The sequence below is a fragment of the Malus domestica genome, chromosome 07 (genome assembly GCF_042453785.1).
Source record: "Malus domestica chromosome 07, GDT2T_hap1".
Classification (NCBI taxonomy): Eukaryota; Viridiplantae; Streptophyta; class Magnoliopsida; order Rosales; family Rosaceae; genus Malus; species Malus domestica.
Genome location: NC_091667.1, coordinates 4,090,692 through 4,108,826, shown reverse-complemented (window position 1 = coordinate 4,108,826; position 18,135 = coordinate 4,090,692). Strand labels below are relative to the sequence as shown.

The following is an 18,135-nucleotide window of genomic DNA, read 5'->3' as shown; positions in this document are numbered from 1 at the left end:
GGATTCTGAAAAGCATTTGACGTGCATTCTACAAGAATCACATATCTGGTGCTTCTTCCAAAAACGTACTTCTTTCAAAAGTATTTTAAGTCATTTTAAAAACTCTTTCAAACAAGATGTTAGACTCAGATAATTGTCCTCGTAGATACAGAGTGCTCAAGTCATGGATGTACATGTACCTGCATTGTTCAGACATATTTCGAAGGGAACACTCTTCCAATGTCAAAATTTAAATCCAACTGCACTAATTGCGAGGGAAAACTTGAGTAGGGCAACAGGCCTTTTCTCTGACCCCTCTCTCCCTCACAAACACACACACCTTGCCTTTTGGTTAATCCAGCCCCAATTGTGACAATGTGGCAACTTTTTATTCGGCAGCCCTACAAATCCGACCACGTACTTGAATGGTATGGTCACCGGCAATGTTTTAGGCTTGAAAAGAAGTGTAAACATTTAACCAATCTTTGTTGTAACAAACATAGATGCAAATGATCGAGTCTATCACAACCATCCTCTTGAGGATATGACTATATTAGGTACGCTATTGTGACGTATCTTAAAATAGTACATTATTGTCAGTTTGCAATATCACCATAGTGGCATATTCGATATAAGAGGACGATTGTGATAGACCCAATCGATTATGTACACTTCCTTCAAAGAGCTTGAAACATTGCCTACAATTTAATTTGAAAACACCTTGTGGGGCAAGAGACTAGCGTATCTTATTCAAATTGGTACATTGTTTTTCTTTCTTTTGTCCAAAAAGGTACAGTCATTTCTCCCATGGCCAAATCAAAACTAAGGTAAATATTATAGTCAGTCGCCCACACATGCATGAGATAATTCTGATCATTAATCTAATGCAGACTCAACATTGATCAAAAAAGACGATCAGCACACGCCTAATGTGCAACTAACATTAACACTTCTCACTCAAGTTTATATTGAAAACTGAAAACTGCACTGAATTCGTGGAAGAAGCCCCTTATATATTACTATAGCATTAATCGATAAAAAAAAGAAAAGAAAAGATAATTACAGAGAGATCTATTAGTAACTATAAAATTTAAATTTGATCATAGCTTCTGAGCACATCCAGCTCAAACTGCCCAGAAAATGGTTCAAACAAAGAATCCGAAGCGCAATTCGGAAACTCATAAAAGGAATTCGGGAAAGGAAGCTGAGGCAGCAGCACGTAATCATCCACAACCTTCAACTTCTGCTCACGAGAATCCTCATGAACATTTTGTTGATGATGCTGGCCACTGTTATTTGTTTCCATAAAACGCTCCGCATCGGAGTGTCTTCCGGTGAGCTCCTGGACAAGTGCCCTAAACTCAGAGGCACTGGTGTTAACTTTCATAGGGCTTGATATGTAGACAACTTTGACACCACCCTTTGATCTGCTTCTCTTGCTTTGCTTCGGGCTCTTCACGTTCACACCTAGCACGTCCATCGCCTTTTGTAACTTAAAACGAATTACAGAGAAGATAAGATCCTCGACGGATTTCCAGAAGTTATATTTCAAACAGTTTCAACCGTCGAGTTCAGAAAAATGTGTACAAAAAGTGAGCGTGAATTGTGATGACCTAGTTTTGCCCTAGGGTTACTTATATATAATGTACGGACAAAGACTTTTGGTTTTGGGGTCTCGCGGGCGAGGTTCTAGGAAGAAGAGGATGGAGGAAAAAGGGAAGAGTTTGATTGATGAAAAGGAAATTGGAAAAATGCAAAGTATCGAAGATTCCTTACGAGATATATATACATATATACACACACATACATGGCCCGCATGCTTACAGATATTAAACGTCTAGTGACGCATGATGTTACGAATTCGCTCACGTATCAGAAAGCACGTATATTAGTTTATGGTATAGTCTAAATATAAACCCTTTGTGCATAAGCTTTATACTATATATGAATAAGGGTTTGATTGATTGAGACTGAGATTCAATGTAACAAAGCAACTCAGAAAGTCTTGGATAAAACCCACGTGCGCAGCCTCCCATGACTTGAATTACATATTGGTTTCGTGGAGGATGATATTTAAGACGTCGCTGCAATGGATTGGCCGAAGAGAATGGGGCCGGCTTGTGGAAATGTGGTGGGTTGAGACTTTGGTTTCTTTATAGGTTTGTCTTTGAGTAATTATTTAGCACATGATGTGGAAAATGGTTTGCTTCTAATCCTTATTAAAGAAGATGACAATTGATTTTAAAGGATGAACCCAAGTTAACAAGATTTTTTCCTTTGTGAGGGTTGGAGGAGGTAAGAGATGTTTATTGTATATACGCAGCTTTATCCTTTTTTTTAGAAAAAAAGTGATATTTGTTGTATATACACAGCTTTATCATTTTTTTTACAAAGAAACTATTTCGGTCCAAACGCGTGACCTTTGGGTGCGTTTGGTACGTGGGACGGGACGGGACGGAACGGGACGAGGCGTTCCGTCCCGCGTTTGGTGCGCCAAAAATGGGTGGAACGGGCTGTTCCACGGGACAGATTTTGAGTGTTTTTGCGTTCCACCTCCCCCCCTGGAACGGGTTTGTTCCACGTTTGTGGAACGCAATGTTTTACCATTTTAAGACAAATATACCCCATGTCTTTTTCAAAAATTACACCTTCGTTCCGTCCCGTTCCGTCCCGTCCCGTCCCGTTCCGTCCCGTCCCTTCCCGTTCCGTTCCGTTCCATCTGCGTACCAAACGCACCCTTTTAGTCCCAAAAGAAACATTTGATAAAGATATTATACTCTTTGTTAAAGATGACAATTGATTTTCATCAATAAAAAAAGAGAAAATTTGATAAAGATAGTATACTCTTTAATTTAATATTTATAGTATATGAATCATATTATATTACCAACAAGAGATAATTATACAGATTTCTAGTTTTGTGAAGTTGACTAGAACAGTGTGCTCTTTTAGATTAAAGTTTGAGTTTCTCTCCCTGCTTTTAAAATAATTTAGTATAAAACATTGCTTGTGTACCAATAAAAAACTACCCCATATAGGAGTGCATAAGGCATATAGAGAGAGAGCGATAGATCTTTACTTGTTGGTTCATTTCGTGATTCCTTGTGCTTTGATTCAATGGCTTCTCAAGATTAGTACTTTTAATGTGCATATTATAAAAGATTTACATCTCTTCCCGCAATTTATAATTTAGAATAAAATACAAAACAAAACACTAATGATAATTATCTCATAATCATTTAAAGAAAGGATTATCATACAAGTTTTGATAACTCCTAACATTGACAAATGAGAATGACTAATATGAAAGTATGTGGTGCTAAAGGACATTACCATGGGGACACCTTAATTTCAAGTCGTATGTCTTCATCGGACAAAAACACTTATTTTTGGGCCACAAGGAAAAAGGGAAGCTTCTGCCTAGGTTCATGACTCCTGATATCCAACGGCAAGCAATGTATTTATAATTTAATATAGTAACAAGTCTGTCGGGGAGGGCTTTTTTTTTTTTTTTTTTTTTTTTCCTTATCTTATGATGTAAATTTTACCGTACACAATTATGCATGTGTTCTGAGAAGCTAATGAGGCGGTGGAGATTTTTTTCTATTAGATATTAATAGAAAATTATTATTGGCATCCTAAAACTTTCATTGTGCACTTCTTATAAATGTATTTTTTTTTCTTTTAAATATAAATGTTCAGCGTTTTGAAATGTCAATAACAAATCTCTATCAATATTGTTACTTACGTATTTTAATCTCTATCAATATTATCACTTACGTATTTTGATTTAGTAATTCTGCAAGTGCAATTGGAAGAGAAGAGGATCCTCCTTTGTACTATAAATAATCAAACCTTACGTTACCAACATAATACTATCAAGAAGTCTGTTTATTTGTGCCTTTCTAGAACAGATTTGTTAATATATTTAAAAAGTTTATTTTTGGATCTTTCTACAACTTTTGTAGTATATTTAAAAATTTTCTCGTTATATCTTGTTCAACTTTTTGTTTAGTCTTATGGGTCAATTTTGTTACTGGGATTTTTATCATCTAAAAATTCTCACTAAGATTAACATAACTACTTACTTTGGTTTTTGACAAGAAATATCAATAGACGTGGTTTCTAAGTTTGTACACAGTAAATCATTAGTCATTTCATAAAAAATCTGCCAATGTCCTTGTTAAATTATCATGTGAACGACCACGTGATTACATTTCCAAGAGTATTTTTGTCAAACTAACCTCTCTACTTAAGGCCTACTGACGTTCTGGTTAGAAGATGTGATTACGGGATAGAGTTTCATGGCCAAAGGAGTAGAGGAAGACCTAGAAAGACTTTGGAAGAGACTCTAAGAAAAGACTTAGAGTATTTGGATCTAACGAAAGACATGACACAGAACTGAGCGCAATGACGTTATAGGATTCATATAGCCAACCCACTTAATAGGAAAATGCTTTGTTGTTGTTGTTGTTGTAACCTCTCTACTTAACAAGAACATTGACAAGTTTTTCACAGAATGACCAAAATAATTTACGACTGACAACTCAATCACTTTTATCGATTTACATCGTCAGGGACCAAAGTAAGAGTTATGTCAATTTCATGGACTATTTTGGTTAGAAAAACCTTTTATACAAAAGCAAAAGTATGAGTTCACAATTAGTGAAAATTATGCCAATCTCAAATGGATAAGTGATTAATTTTAGTACATGATTTATGATTTTGTTACTAATTAGTGTTGTATCAGGCATATGTAAATGAGAAATTTCAAATTTTATTCACAATAATAACGAGAATGTATAATCTTTTTGTTGAGTTAGATTTCAGGTCACCTAACTTAATCCCATTCTTTTGACTGAAATATCTCACTTCCTAAACAAATAAAATAAACACATAAACAAAATTAGATTGTGCACATGATGCTGACTTTAAGAAATGAAATGGTTTTGGCTTTGGATGAACATCATTTGGGTTAGGCTTGACCTTCGAGAAAGTTGCATTGTTGTCCAAGTTATCTCCCAAGTTCAGCGTCAAGTGTCAACCACAGATCCATTTATGTATTCAATACTCCTTTTTTTCTTCTTTAAAAAAAAAATAAAACAAAAAGACTACTTGATGGCTTTATCACGACAATTCACTTTTTTGGAGGTTAAAAAGACTCATAAAGGCATTTCAATCGACCTTAGCCACAATCGTGCGATTTACCTACGTCAAAAATTGAACTGAAAACGTGTTGTGTAAAATACGAGCATAGAAATCATCCTTAACTACTGAGCCACCTCGTGGTAGTTATTTTAATCCTAGTCACACTAACACCAAATATACTTACAAAGGTGAATTGTTTCTAAATAAATTTTACAATTTTTCCTAGTCTTACTATAGAGTATTGAGTTGTTCGAAAAAGTAACAGTTAAATTTTACACATGAAGATATAAAGAATCTTTAAAACAGTTAGATCTTACAAAAATATGTACTACTACGTGGTATGTAAGATTGTAACTAGACCTTTTTTTCGTCAAAAAAATTGTAAAACTATTATTATTTTCAACGATGAAAAGATATAAAAATTTAATACTGCATTATAGTAATATTCATTTGTACTTGTAAGTATAAATTGAATTTAGAATCTTACGAATAGTTCAATACTAATTTATTATGTCTACCCTTATTTAATGTATCGTCTCTTGGGCCAAAAACAATAGAGTGGAGAATAGGGAAGAAAGGATAGTACTATTTATACACTAATTTTTACCTCACATACTCATGTTAATTTTTGTCTATTAATCTACTTCAATTCATTCGATCTGATAGCCAAAAATTGAAAAAAAATGTGAAAAGTAAAAATTGTATGAAAAGCACTACACAAAAGAAATTGAATTAAGTCTCTTGTGCAACTAAGAGACATCGGCTGGATTCCAGCCGTGACGTGCCACACTGATTACCTAGCAAAAACAGTGCATCTGCATCCTCAAGAAAACAAAATTTTTAGCATACCGATATGTCAAATCAGATTTCGACTGTGGTCCCTTCTGTTTTGGTACGTTGATTTCGACTGTGGTCCCTTTTGTATGGGTACGTTGTCATGATTAAAGGTATATACAGTGTACTTAGACTCTTAAACAAAGTACCTACGTTTATTTCCATGGAAATGTAACCTGCGTTCACAAGGAGCTTGTGAGTCGAGTGGCTAAGAGCATTACTCAACTAAGAGCGTTAATCTCTGCACTTGAGGTTCTAGGGTGGCTAAGAGCGTTAATCCGTGCACTTTAGGTTCTAGGGTTCGGTTCCGTCCCCCATTATCTATTGTACAGAAAAAATGAATATGCTAATCTAGCAACATACATCAAAACAAGAAATCACATAAACTAGCCTACTTTGCAGATGTTGGTTACAGGGTCAGCAGATAATGTGCTCGTTTCCTTGCATCCATGTTTTCAACGACGATCTCGCCTATCCAGGATCGTTACACAAAACTAGTTGGTAGATAACCATGTAAAACTTCCGCCCCTGCAGAGCGAGAATAACTTAGCCACAGGGCCATAACTAATGTACCGTGTTCTTTACAATCAACTGCTGTAAATAGCAGAGAACTAGAACGTCAAAAACCTTCATGTTTGATGTGAAGTACCAGCCAAAACCATCATGCATTTCATTATCCAAAATTCATTTCGAAAACTCGGTCACAAATTACAATTACATAAACACCATAATCCTATAATTATTAACAGTAATAAGCATTACAGAAGACCCTACGATGACTAGAATGCAGGTAGAAAATTACAGAATTACAGAATTAGCACTAACGATACAATTTCTACAGCTACAGCATCGGGAACAATCTATAAAAGAAGATTTGTAACGAGAACCCGGTAATCCCGGTGCTGTACTAGAGAAAGTCAATTGCTACTCAGATGCCTTGCAGGCCACAACCTTACCAAGCAGTTTGGGAACATTTCACTCTCTTGGGCGGGCAAGCCAGAGAGAACTCAGAGCACGTAGCCGTGAGAAATAATCATGTATAGCCAAAAGTGCACGAGCTGACTGGCGGGTTGTCAAGATACGGTGCATTTGTTGCAGTGTTTGTTGCCGCAAATTGTCAGCCTGATATTATTAGCCCATGAACAGATTAGGCACTTAAAAAGTTATAAGAACAAGAAAGTGCACACACGAAAAACAGGAAAAATGAATATTAAGATTTTGTTTTCTTTCATGCTCCTTCCTTTTTGGCTAGGCCTCATGAGTATATCGACTTTTGTAAACGAATAGCATATTTTACCAAATAAACATTTAGGCGTATAAAAACAAATTCATGCATACAGAGGTTTTGGCAGGTTGGTGGATAATCTAAAAAAATTCTTCATAAACCCCAATCGCATTAGTTTGTAGGATAAAAATGATAGCCATATAGATTTCAAATGATACATATTTCAGAGATCCAACTAAATATCAAACTGTTTTAGCACCCTCACATTTCAGAAAGAAGTTAAGAGGCGGGATTGGGCAATGGGGTAATTGGCTTTTGTCCCATTTTATTCTTTGATGTACAGTTTCACACTGATGGTTACTATATGTGTGATGCTACAGTACTGACTACACAAACGAGTAAACGATAAAGCACTATAATGCATTACCTGACGGATAAACCCTTCAAGGGTCCCAAGCTTTCCCATTGCCATGGCCATTTGACCCATGTAGTTAGCTACATTTCCCGAGTTACCTGAGGAGCCAAGAGATCCACTGGACAAGGTCTCAGCTAAGGATTGTTGCAATGCATCCATCCCTTGAGATAACGCATCTTCTGCCTGTTGGGAGGACTGCTGCAAGTTGTTAATCCCAACCAACTGCTGCTCCGTCAGAGGCTCCAACTGAGTAACAAGAAGCTGCACACAAACTCATTCATTTTAATTTTATCCAAGGGAATAAGACCAAAAACGTCATATAGAAAAAAATTCATGATCCTAGGCATAAAAGAAAAAAATAATCAAGGAAATGAGCAGAGCATGATTTGACAAAAACCAAGGAGATGATATTCTTCCATCTCTTATGTGAGTGACAGATTAGTATTCAAGAAAGAAATCTGAAACCCGAAAAATGGGCAGAAACGATGTCTTCAATCAGAACCTTATGAATCTGCCCTATATGACATCAAAGCCATCAAGACATGATAAGTTGCTTCACCTTTAAGAGCTCAGATGAACGAAAACCTCCAAGCCACAAGAAACACCTCTCAGCAGGTGTTTTCCACATACCAGACAACAAATGGAATACATCGGCCTTAGCTGCTGTGCCCTTCAGCCTAAAGATCTCATCATAGTGCGCCAAGATTCCATCTACAATAATACGAAGCTCTGCATCACTTGCATGAGAGTTTACTGCTGATCTCAGTTCATTAATTTGCCGATTTTGCTCTTCCAGCCACCGTCCATATTCTACATTGAATGTCATGGCCCCTGCAAGGAGATACAGTGAACAAGATAACCTACCTCATCCACTGGAACTAAATTAAGAGAAGAGGACCAAATTAAATAACAAGATAAAACTCTTAACTTTTTTCCTAAGCCTGTCTGCATGCAAATAAACATATTTGCACCTAAAATGCCTAAAGGTCGTACCCAATGCACAAGGCTCCCGCTTTACGCAGGGTCTGGGAGAGGTGAATGTCGGCTAGCCTTACCCCCATTTATGGAGAGGCCGCTCCCAAGTCTCGAATCCGAGACCTACCGCTCATGGGCGAAGGCACTTGCCATCGCACCAAGTGCGACCTCTATTTGCACCTAAAATGCCTATTTTGAAAAATTTAAACAGAAGATATGTCAATCACACGAACTTTAATACTGCTGGATGCAACCGAAGGAATTCCATATTCTACTTCAAATGTATCAGAAAAATGAATTAGTAAATTTCATTTATGGAATAGGTTTACGATGATAACATTACTATTTTTTTCCTTAAATTTCCTAAGACCAAATCACCAAAATATCAAGAGGCTTATGAATTGGAATAGTACCCTGTCACGCATGTGAGAATTTGTTTCTCTCGTGCAAAGTGGAAAATTTATATCTTAGAAACTAAAAGATGTTTGAAGGAACTGTAGGAGAAGAAAGTGGGGGCAGTTTACACTTTACAGGAGCTTTATATGTACTGGTGGAGTTTGAAGTCAGATCAACCGGACAAGAAATCTATCAGCATCTAATTTAACCATCTGAAACATGATCACATAAAATTATCAAACATCAAGTGCCTAAATAAAAAATAACTATAGTACAAGGGAAGCTTTTTAAAATACTTTCTCAACGATGCCATAGAACTTAATATCTAATTAATCCCATAGTAACTTTGCATCCTCCTCATTGTCCTCAAAGAACCTCCTATTCCTTCCAGCCAAACATTCCACATAAGAACCAAAACAGCATATCTCCAAGGGGTGAGCATCATTTGCTAGCCCCTCAACTAAAAAAAACCTTCATGACATAAATGAAAACAGTGTCTCAGACACACCAATTTTCAGGCCTCCCAGATAAACCTAGTAAAAAGAAAATGAACAAAAATGTGGTCAGCGTTCTTCCCTTGCATACGCATAACACAATCCAACATGGCGATCAGTATGCATAGGGCCTTCTTTGGATCCTATAATAAATATCTATTCTCTCATGTACCAGCAGCCATGTGAAAGTTTGCACCTTTGCTGGATCATCAGCCTTCAAAATCAACTTAAATGGCTTAAAGGGAGGATTGGGTTGATTGTTGACCAATTTACAGAAGAAAAAAAAAAAAAAAAAAAAGAGAAGATTTACTAGCTACTAAATGAGTAACCGACCATGGCCTTTCATTAAAGCGATTTGGATGCAAGGAGACACTGTTTAGAGAAGAAGACAATGCTGTAAATTTGTGGACCTCTTTCATTCAAATTTCTTCAGAACTCTAAATCACAATAGATAATGCCGATTGAAGAAAAAGAAGAGAACTACGTTGCAGTTGAAAGAAACCTGGCAGAAGCTATAAAATAAGGATTGGAAAGACAGCTAAATCTGCCAAATGTCTTCCCAAAATCTGACTTCATTTCCATTGCCTACAACAAATATTTTTTGTTTGGTGAACTTACCCACAACAAATTTCACTATAGGAGAAAAGAAGAATAACCCTGAAAAAAACTATTGGATGTATTTAAATCAAACAATATAATGTTGTCATTTTGGTTCTTTCCCTGAAAACTTAGACAGATATATGATCTGCCAAGAATAAAAATCTGATTGCTATTAGATTCCAGAGCTTATCAGTAGGGAAATCAGGAACCTCCCATCAGCATATCAAAAACAACCTTGTCACTAACTACTACAACAGACAAGTATCACTGTCAGCCCTTCAGGCACCATACCAGGGCCATGTACTGCATTAATACACTCAGTCAATGTTCACTGATGCAACCAGCATAAATAACTACCATTAATCCAATATACCGAATCAAGCATGCCACTCTTCATCATCAACAATTCCTTAACCAATTCAACCTCCATACTGGACACAAACATTCAAGAATGCCACTAAAAATTGCTACCAAAATCTCCTAATTGTGTTTGTCAACAATGACAACTGAAATATATATATATATATATATATATATATATATATAGAGAGAGAGAGAGAGAGAGAGAGAGACTCTCTTCACCATTGACAACTCCTCAACCAATTTGACCTCGATACTGTACATAAACATTAAAGAATGCCTTTAAAAATGACTACTAAAATCTCCTGATTGTGTTTGTGAACAATTACAACCGAGAGAGAGAGAGAGAGAGAGAGAGAGAGAGAGAGAGGTAGTTTCCTTTCCCCTATTTCCACACGAACATTATCATGTGGATGAGAGAGCGAGAGAGAGAGAGAGAGACAGAGAGAGAGAGAGAGAGAGAGAGAGAGAGAGAGGAAAAGGAAGAGGTAATTTCCTTTCCTTATTTCCACTAGAACATTATCATGTGGGTGAGCTACTCATGGCATATAGTTTATCAACACAATCTTTCTCCTGAGTATAATTGTTTCATACAAATAAGTATCAAGGAACCATTGATTCAAAATCATGTCAATTTGACTACAAATTTAAATTGATCGACAGTTTATCCCACAATTATCAGGAGCTGGTCTCCCTTACTTCCATGATAATTTTCAAAATTAAAACCTCAGGAAAGAAGGAATACCATTTCCACTATTTGAATGGGCAGCATCTCCTGAGTTAGATATGAAGATTCCCTGAAAAAAAGAACAAAATAACTTTAGGAAAGATGCAAGATTAAACCTAACAAAGAGATCGTCTACAGGGGATCTATGGCTCTGAATGCATTAGGGTTTACAATAGTAAAGAAATAATTGCTTTAACCTGCTGTCTGGCTCGCTGGAGCTCTTGCTCTAGTTGAGTCAGCTTCAGACGACTACTCTCCAGCTGCTGAACATATGCCTGCAGTAAACAAGAACAGATACAAATCATTAAAGGCTTCCAAAAAACTGGGCATGCAATGGCATAATGGCTTGCTGAACAAACATAAATATGCAGATCTATGCATTTCCTTTCTTTTTTTTTTGTTTTTCATTTTAAAATTTATTAATAAGAGAAACTATGCTTACGAGAGGATAAAGTAATAAAAAAATTCAGAAAAAGGCAACCTAAAACAGGAGATCCAGTGAATTCAGCTTCCACTCTCACAAAAATAAATATATAACAAGCAGAATGCCAGACACTGACTCATCATTCATTGACTACCTATCACACCTAAATTGTAGCCTTCCTTTGAATGGTTAAGGGGTAATAATTGCTCATCTAGCATCCGAGCTCAAACCACATAACGATTTTGTAGGGATCCAGGACAGACCTTGGGCTTACTGATTACCAGGCCAGACCTAGAATCCCAGCTTAAGAAAATCTAACAATCAAAATATACCAATAGATCTAGGCTCTAGCTATAAGAGACAGATCAAGTATGAAAGTGGTTTTGCCCCCAAAAGAAAGAAGGAAAGTGGGTCCACCTGTGGCAGTACCAAGCTGAAAGTACCACTTAAGAAGACCTTTTGGCATTCGCAGGACAAGAGAGAAACTAACTTTAACAATATATCAAGGTGAAATGAGAGTTAGGGATCCTTCTACACTCAAATGGGAAATTATAGGTACCAAGCCCTTTGAATTACATCAACTGTAACATGTATACAAAGATGTGCTTTAAGCCAATCAACCACGTGTAATGTGCAATTTGACAAATGTTGGTTATCGTATATTTCATTATTGTTCTATGATTTAGAGTATCATTTCCTACTTGATCCTTTGAATTCCATATTTGAATTGTTGCACATGTGCACTGTAAACTAGAAGTCGGGCTTTAAACAAACAAGCTTTTTCTATATGAGGTTACACTTTGGAGTATGCTGCTTGGCTATGATGAAATAAAGTAACTAGAACTGTAACGGATTAGATAGGGTAGCCCAGGTTAAGCTTATCTTAGCTCGCAGCTATAGTTTATAGTAAAGTACGCCAGGACCCATTTTCCAGAACTTAGTTCTGCATTCAACTCCTGATTACTTATTGAAATAAAACGAGTAGAAGAAAGAAAAGCTTTAAAGATGTGCGGAGCAAAGACTTGAAACCAGGAAACGTAAACAAGGAAAAGGAAGAAATGGTGACCGTTGTAGGAAAAAGTTGAAATCCACAATCTCAAAAAGTGCTCATTATGAACAAAGTTGAATTTTAACGTTACGTTAAAATGTTACGAAACCATGCCAAAAAAGGAAACCAACAAAAATAGACAATTAGGTAGGAAATGAAAAACCCACGTGAGCATCAAAATTATCAGACCCTTCTATCACCGTCAGCTGACTTTGGTTATCCACAAAGCTAGGACAAGGAGTAGCTGATAGACTTATCGTATTGGACCTGACAAGTGCTATTGTGTAACCCATTGTCTATCCTATTGTTTCTCAAACAACTAAGGATATAAATATACTAAATAGGTGGAAATGTGGGCTGCCATCGAACTTATATTGTGAATATCCCATTTCCATTAAAATCGCAACCATGTTTTTGAGCAGTCATCACTGCCCTTAGGACTAACAAAAGTAAAGCTAAAAAGATATCAAGGCAAACTGCAGCAGAAATTTAATTCAGCAAATGAATAAAGATAACGAACTTAAAGAAAGTGCAATATGGCCTACTTTCTTCCTCAGCCGACTTTTTCTCGCAGCCTCACGATTTTGAGCCAGCCTACGAAGAGTCTGCAAAATGCAATCAAACATATAAGCATCATACCCTTGCTGTTCAACACACATATCATCGATTTCATATACATCACCTTCTGATCTTTTGGATCTTTCGATTTGTCACTGGAATCAGAAGCCACAGGAGCAATGGCATATTGGTCTCTATCAAACTGCACATACAGAGTGATCAAAATGTCAGGATGGGCAACAAATACTAGTTAACATCTAACTCAGCAAAAATGAAGAATGGCTATTGACCTCAAGCATAACAAAATGATTCTTAATAGTTGGTATTACCAAAACTTGGAGAGAGAGAGAGAGAGAGAGAGAGAGAGAGAGAGAGAGAGAGGGAAGGAAGGAGGGAGGGAGGGGGAGAGAGTACCCTTTGATTCTTATCATCTGTATCCACATCTGTAGAGATATCAGTCCTAGGACTGCCATCAGCCATGGCGGATTCTGCCCACTTCTCAATACCACTATTTGATACAGAACCAGCAAAAAGGATGACCCTTTTGGGATTCCAACCCTCTGATGGCGGCTGAAACTTGTTTGGTATCGGCCAAATGAGCAAAAACGAAGAAAGAGGAGAAAAATATCTACACCCAGAAAGTAAACAAAGAAACTCAATTCAGGAAAAACCCAAAAGGGAAACTTCATTACTCGAAGTAGAAACGAAATTGAAGGGGAAAAGGAGCTAACTTTGAAACCTTGCGGCGGCGATCAGGAGGAGGAAGCGACTGCTCCGCCACCACTTTACTCTTCTGGGGTGGTGGAGGTTGAATTCAACACAGTATCTACTGCATCAACAACGCATGTCCTAAAAACTTTGACTCAGGAGAGACACGGGGGGCTCCACCCACTTTCCACTTGAGGGAGCATAAAATTTGGTCTTTCCCAGAGAGCCAAAAAATAAAAAAAGAGAAGAATTATAGTAATAATGCATATATTATGGCAAACCAAAAACATATTTTTAAATTAATTTTCTTGGGGGTGCTTTTAAGAAGGGAACCCCCTAATTTGGTACTTGAATTTGTCAGTAGTTTCCCAGATACAATGGTCAATTTCTCCCAAAGGGAATACATTGAATTTTTTTTATTCGAGCAATATTTTGATTTAGACAATTTATAAATGGAAGCTGATATTAAAATGATATGAAAAATATTTTCATATCATTTTAGTTTATCATACATTTTTTTTTATTTTATGAATACATCGTTTATAATTTCTCACACATCTTTATTTCATTTCTAACCATCAAATTAATTAATCAACTAAAAACAATGAACTTAATTAAACAAAATGTTTGAAAGGCTAAGAAATTTGTGTATTTATAATTTCCCCTACAATTTTGACAAATAGTCACCAAAATCTTCATACAATTTATTATAAAAAATAAAAAAACTAATTAAGAACTAATATACATATTAAAGAAGACATCTTGAATAACATCCAAGAGATCCGCAATTTAAAAAGATTTCAACAAAACATAAAATGTCAATTTGGCCAACTTAATAGTCACCATTGTGGTACATTTGGGAGGAACAAGATATGTACAAGAATAAGCATGGAAACACATCCAAATCTTGAAATCATTCACACCAAAACTCAGAGGACTGAGATAAGCAAAACCAAATAAACTTCATACCTGATGAAAAAGTCAAATATTTCATGAATTGACATTTGAGAAATTTCACGCACAAAAATTGCAAGATAATAAACATGAGGACACTTTTTGACAACAAGCAACGCCAAGCTCTGAATAGAACTAACAACGAACCAACTAGTGTCTATCCAAACATGATTTTCGCTTAATAACATCAATGAAGCTACCAAAAACAGCAAGGTAGACCCACAAGAAGTTGAAGACATACCAACATAGAACTAAAATACTCACCAAAATACACTCACAAATAATCTTACTAAAAAGACACTTTGTGACGGAAATACTAAACGAAAAACAAATCTAGGGCAATCCATGAACATAGGAAGGATGAAGGCTATAAGGATGGAGATAGGGATTGCATATACCCCAAGACGAAGCAAGGGGTCAGCGGTTATGAATCTTTTAGATCTAGAGCTTTGATAGGGAGAATGAGAAAGCGGTTAGGGTTTTCTATATAAGGTCTCCATATTGATCATTGGGAATTATTGTTACTACTTTTAAATTACTTTTTTTTTAAGGGGGACAACTGGTGGCAAGTCACGGTTATCCACCCCTTCTGAGGGCTGGGAAGCCTCACAAAGACATTTCAGCCTTCTCCTGCCACAAGTTTGACTTCTACACCAGCAGCGGGTTTCGAACCTAAGACCTCCAGTTTTTAATTTGAATGAAGCCTCACAATCCGCCATTTACCACTGGACCATCATCTCGTGGTTACTTTTAAAGTAATTTTCTTGCACTATTTCACGGAAAAATGTAAGTAGAAAAGAGTCATGAATGACTTTTTAACAAGTATCAATAATAGTTCCCCACAACTCAAAACTCGTATATTAGCACTTTAAAATAATTATCTTGCTTTTTTTTTTTACGACAAAAATAAAGTAGAAATGAGTGTCGAGTGAATTATTAGAAAGTGCTAATAAGAGCTTCCCCTTAACTCAAAACTCATATATGAAAATCTATTGTGACGCTACTTAGTGCTACGGTCCAGTAGTATTCCTCTTCACTTATAAGTGATAGGTCTTAGGTTCGATTCTCGCCAAAGGTGAATCTGAATCACATTATTACTAACTCATTATGAGGCTAAGCCCACCCCTCATTTTTAGAGTAAATAATATCGTTTGTTAAAAAACAAAAAAATTCTATGGTGACAAATCATCTAAGGCTCAAAGTATATATCCTTAGCATCATCAATCCGGAAAAGTGGGGATAATACTCACACTCATTAATAACCGTTAGATTAGTTTTGTTTAATTACTTTAGACACGAATTTCAAAATTTAAACTAATCTAACGACAATTCAAAAGCGTTGAGCATGACTAGCACTTTACAAGGTGAGCAAAGATGCATTGAGTGACATCGGATATTGTTACTGTTATTTTCAATATCAAATAAATCTCTCAATTTCAATCTCACCTTTTATTTCGATAAATAAGAAAAACAACCAAGAATGTGACATTTTCATTAAACTATGATTGTGAAATTCTATTATTCAATATTCACCAACAAATATCACAAAAATATTTGAGAAAAAAAAAAAAAACACAAAAATATTTTAACCAAACCCACTCGGAAGTTGCACTGATGACGATGGAAAACGTTACAGGAAGAACTGTGCATACGTTACGTTTGAATACTTGCCGCAATCTCTAGGCGTCTGCTTCTGTAAAAAATAAAAAGTAATTAAATAAAAAAAAAAGAACTTTAACGAAAAGCTCCCGGTACTGTTTACTTTAATGAAAAATCATATTTTTACACTAGAAAGTCAATCCTGATACTATTCACTTTACCCTTTATTTTGTACTTATCATTAAAACTCAAAGTTTTCAAACCTTTTTCATTAGTTTTCCTTAAAAAAAAAAAGAGTGCTTTCCCAGGACAATTAAATAATTTTTAATTGATTTTTTTTTTCCCTAAAGTTGAGTGCTTTGACATTGTCTGTTGATTTGTTTATTTGCTTTCCCTGAAAACCGTATCAGTTTCAGTACAGCCAAATCTTCGCTTATAATGCACCAGTTGAGCACAACCGAGAGAGAGCATTCTAGTCGGATTTTTTTTTTTTGTGAGGATCTTAAAATTCTTCAATTACATTTATTTATCGTACATTCTAGATTAATTTTTGTTAGGTACTGTTTATATTCAATTTTAAATAAAAAAAATTTACAATGATTTCTGACTGCACGATGTATGATGAACATATATGATTTGACGATCTCGAGATCCTCACAAAGAGGATCCAACGAGAATCCTTACTCCAACCGAGATGCACAAAATATTGTCATGGTATATAGCTCGTTTATAAATGCTTTTAAAATGGGTAAAATTGTTTTTGAAAATAATTTTGGAACTTATCTTTAGTAAAAGTTTAAATAAATCTTGAAAAAACACATGTTTTCCAGGAGAAGCACATAACGGGATGTTTACATAGGCAAATTGCGAAGAAACTAACAGAAATGAAATAATAGCTTTACAAATTATTTCAGAAGTTTCTACCAGTTGTATGAAATTGAAATGAAATAATAGCTAAATGTATGAAATTAAAATGTTTTAAAATATGTATGAGGTTTCAATTTCACCCAAACTTAAGGGGTAGAATGTAATTTAGGGTAGTGCTATCCACACCTATTTTTACTTTTCACACACCTCTTAATGTTTGGCCATCAGATCGAATGAATTGAAGAAAATCAATTACCAAAATTTATATAGTACAATATTTGTTACTTAGTACTACTGTCTAATGATATTCATCTTCACTTATAAAATAAGAATCTTAGGTTCAATTCTTACCAAATACGAACTTAAATCACATTATTACTAGCTCATTGTAAAACTTAGCTCACTTCCCCACCATCATAGTATAAATAATATTGTTTGTAATATATATATATATATATATATATATATATTTAGAAATGCTCTCTGAGTCACTTGACGACCAAAAAATGCACGATCACCCATTGTTAAATTTGATATCGAAGGGTGAAGAATACACGCGCTTATAGCGTCAGTAATCTCAAACCCTTGATATCAATTCAAAATTGCATGACCAAATGAACGGGAGTCGCAGATCCACCTACACCATTAATCATTGATCACTAGGTGACTAAGATAACGAGACTCTTAAATTCAATTCAAGGACATTGTATAAGTTTCTTATCAAAATGTTTGGCTGGAAAAAATGGGAAAACCTCCCAACAAATAAGGCACGCAGAAAAGATTATAAACTCAGAGAAAGGCTCTCAAAAGAACCTTACAGCATA

General features: G+C 35.7%; 2 protein-coding genes across 3 annotated transcripts; both read right to left on the bottom strand.

Annotated features, from left to right (window-relative positions):
* Window positions 1-1,069: 1,069 nt before the first annotated feature.
* LOC139197514 (uncharacterized) lies at window positions 1,070-1,459 on the bottom strand. Its single transcript, XM_070825089.1, has one exon. The coding sequence runs from the start codon at window positions 1,457-1,459 to the stop codon at window positions 1,070-1,072; it is 390 nt and encodes a 129-aa protein (XP_070681190.1).
* A 5,148-nt stretch (window positions 1,460-6,607) lies between these two features.
* LOC103438606 (transcription factor TGA2.2-like) lies at window positions 6,608-14,135 on the bottom strand. Of its 2 annotated transcripts, none has more exons than XM_008377136.4 (9): window positions 13,915-14,135; window positions 13,598-13,811; window positions 13,308-13,385; window positions 13,171-13,230; window positions 11,351-11,428; window positions 11,172-11,223; window positions 8,161-8,432; window positions 7,614-7,862; window positions 6,608-7,083 (listed from the first exon to the last, which is right to left on the bottom strand). In XM_008377136.4, the coding sequence occupies exons 2-9, from the start codon at window positions 13,661-13,663 to the stop codon at window positions 6,937-6,939; spliced, it is 1,002 nt and encodes a 333-aa protein (XP_008375358.1). In that variant the 5' UTR covers window positions 13,664-13,811; window positions 13,915-14,135; the 3' UTR covers window positions 6,608-6,936. The 2 variants fall into 2 exon arrangements, with proteins under 2 accessions (XP_008375358.1, XP_008375359.1); XM_008377137.4 differs by having other exon boundaries at window positions 13,923-14,119.
* Window positions 14,136-18,135: the final 4,000 nt, after the last annotated feature.

Coding starts and splice junctions, on each gene's coding strand:
- LOC139197514 (XM_070825089.1), bottom strand. CDS start 1,459: ATGGACGTGCTAGGTGTGAACGTGAAGAGCCCGAAGCAAAGCAAGAGA.
- LOC103438606 (XM_008377136.4), bottom strand. CDS start 13,663: ATGGCTGATGGCAGTCCTAGGACTGATATCTCTACAGATGTGGATACA. Junction 7,863..8,160: donor GTTCATCTGAGCTCTTAAAG/GTGAAGCAACTT, acceptor GTTTGTGTGCAG/CTTCTTGTTACTCAGTTGGA. Junction 7,084..7,613: donor TTGAAGGGTTTATCCGTCAG/GTAATGCATTAT, acceptor TAATAATATCAG/GCTGACAATTTGCGGCAACA.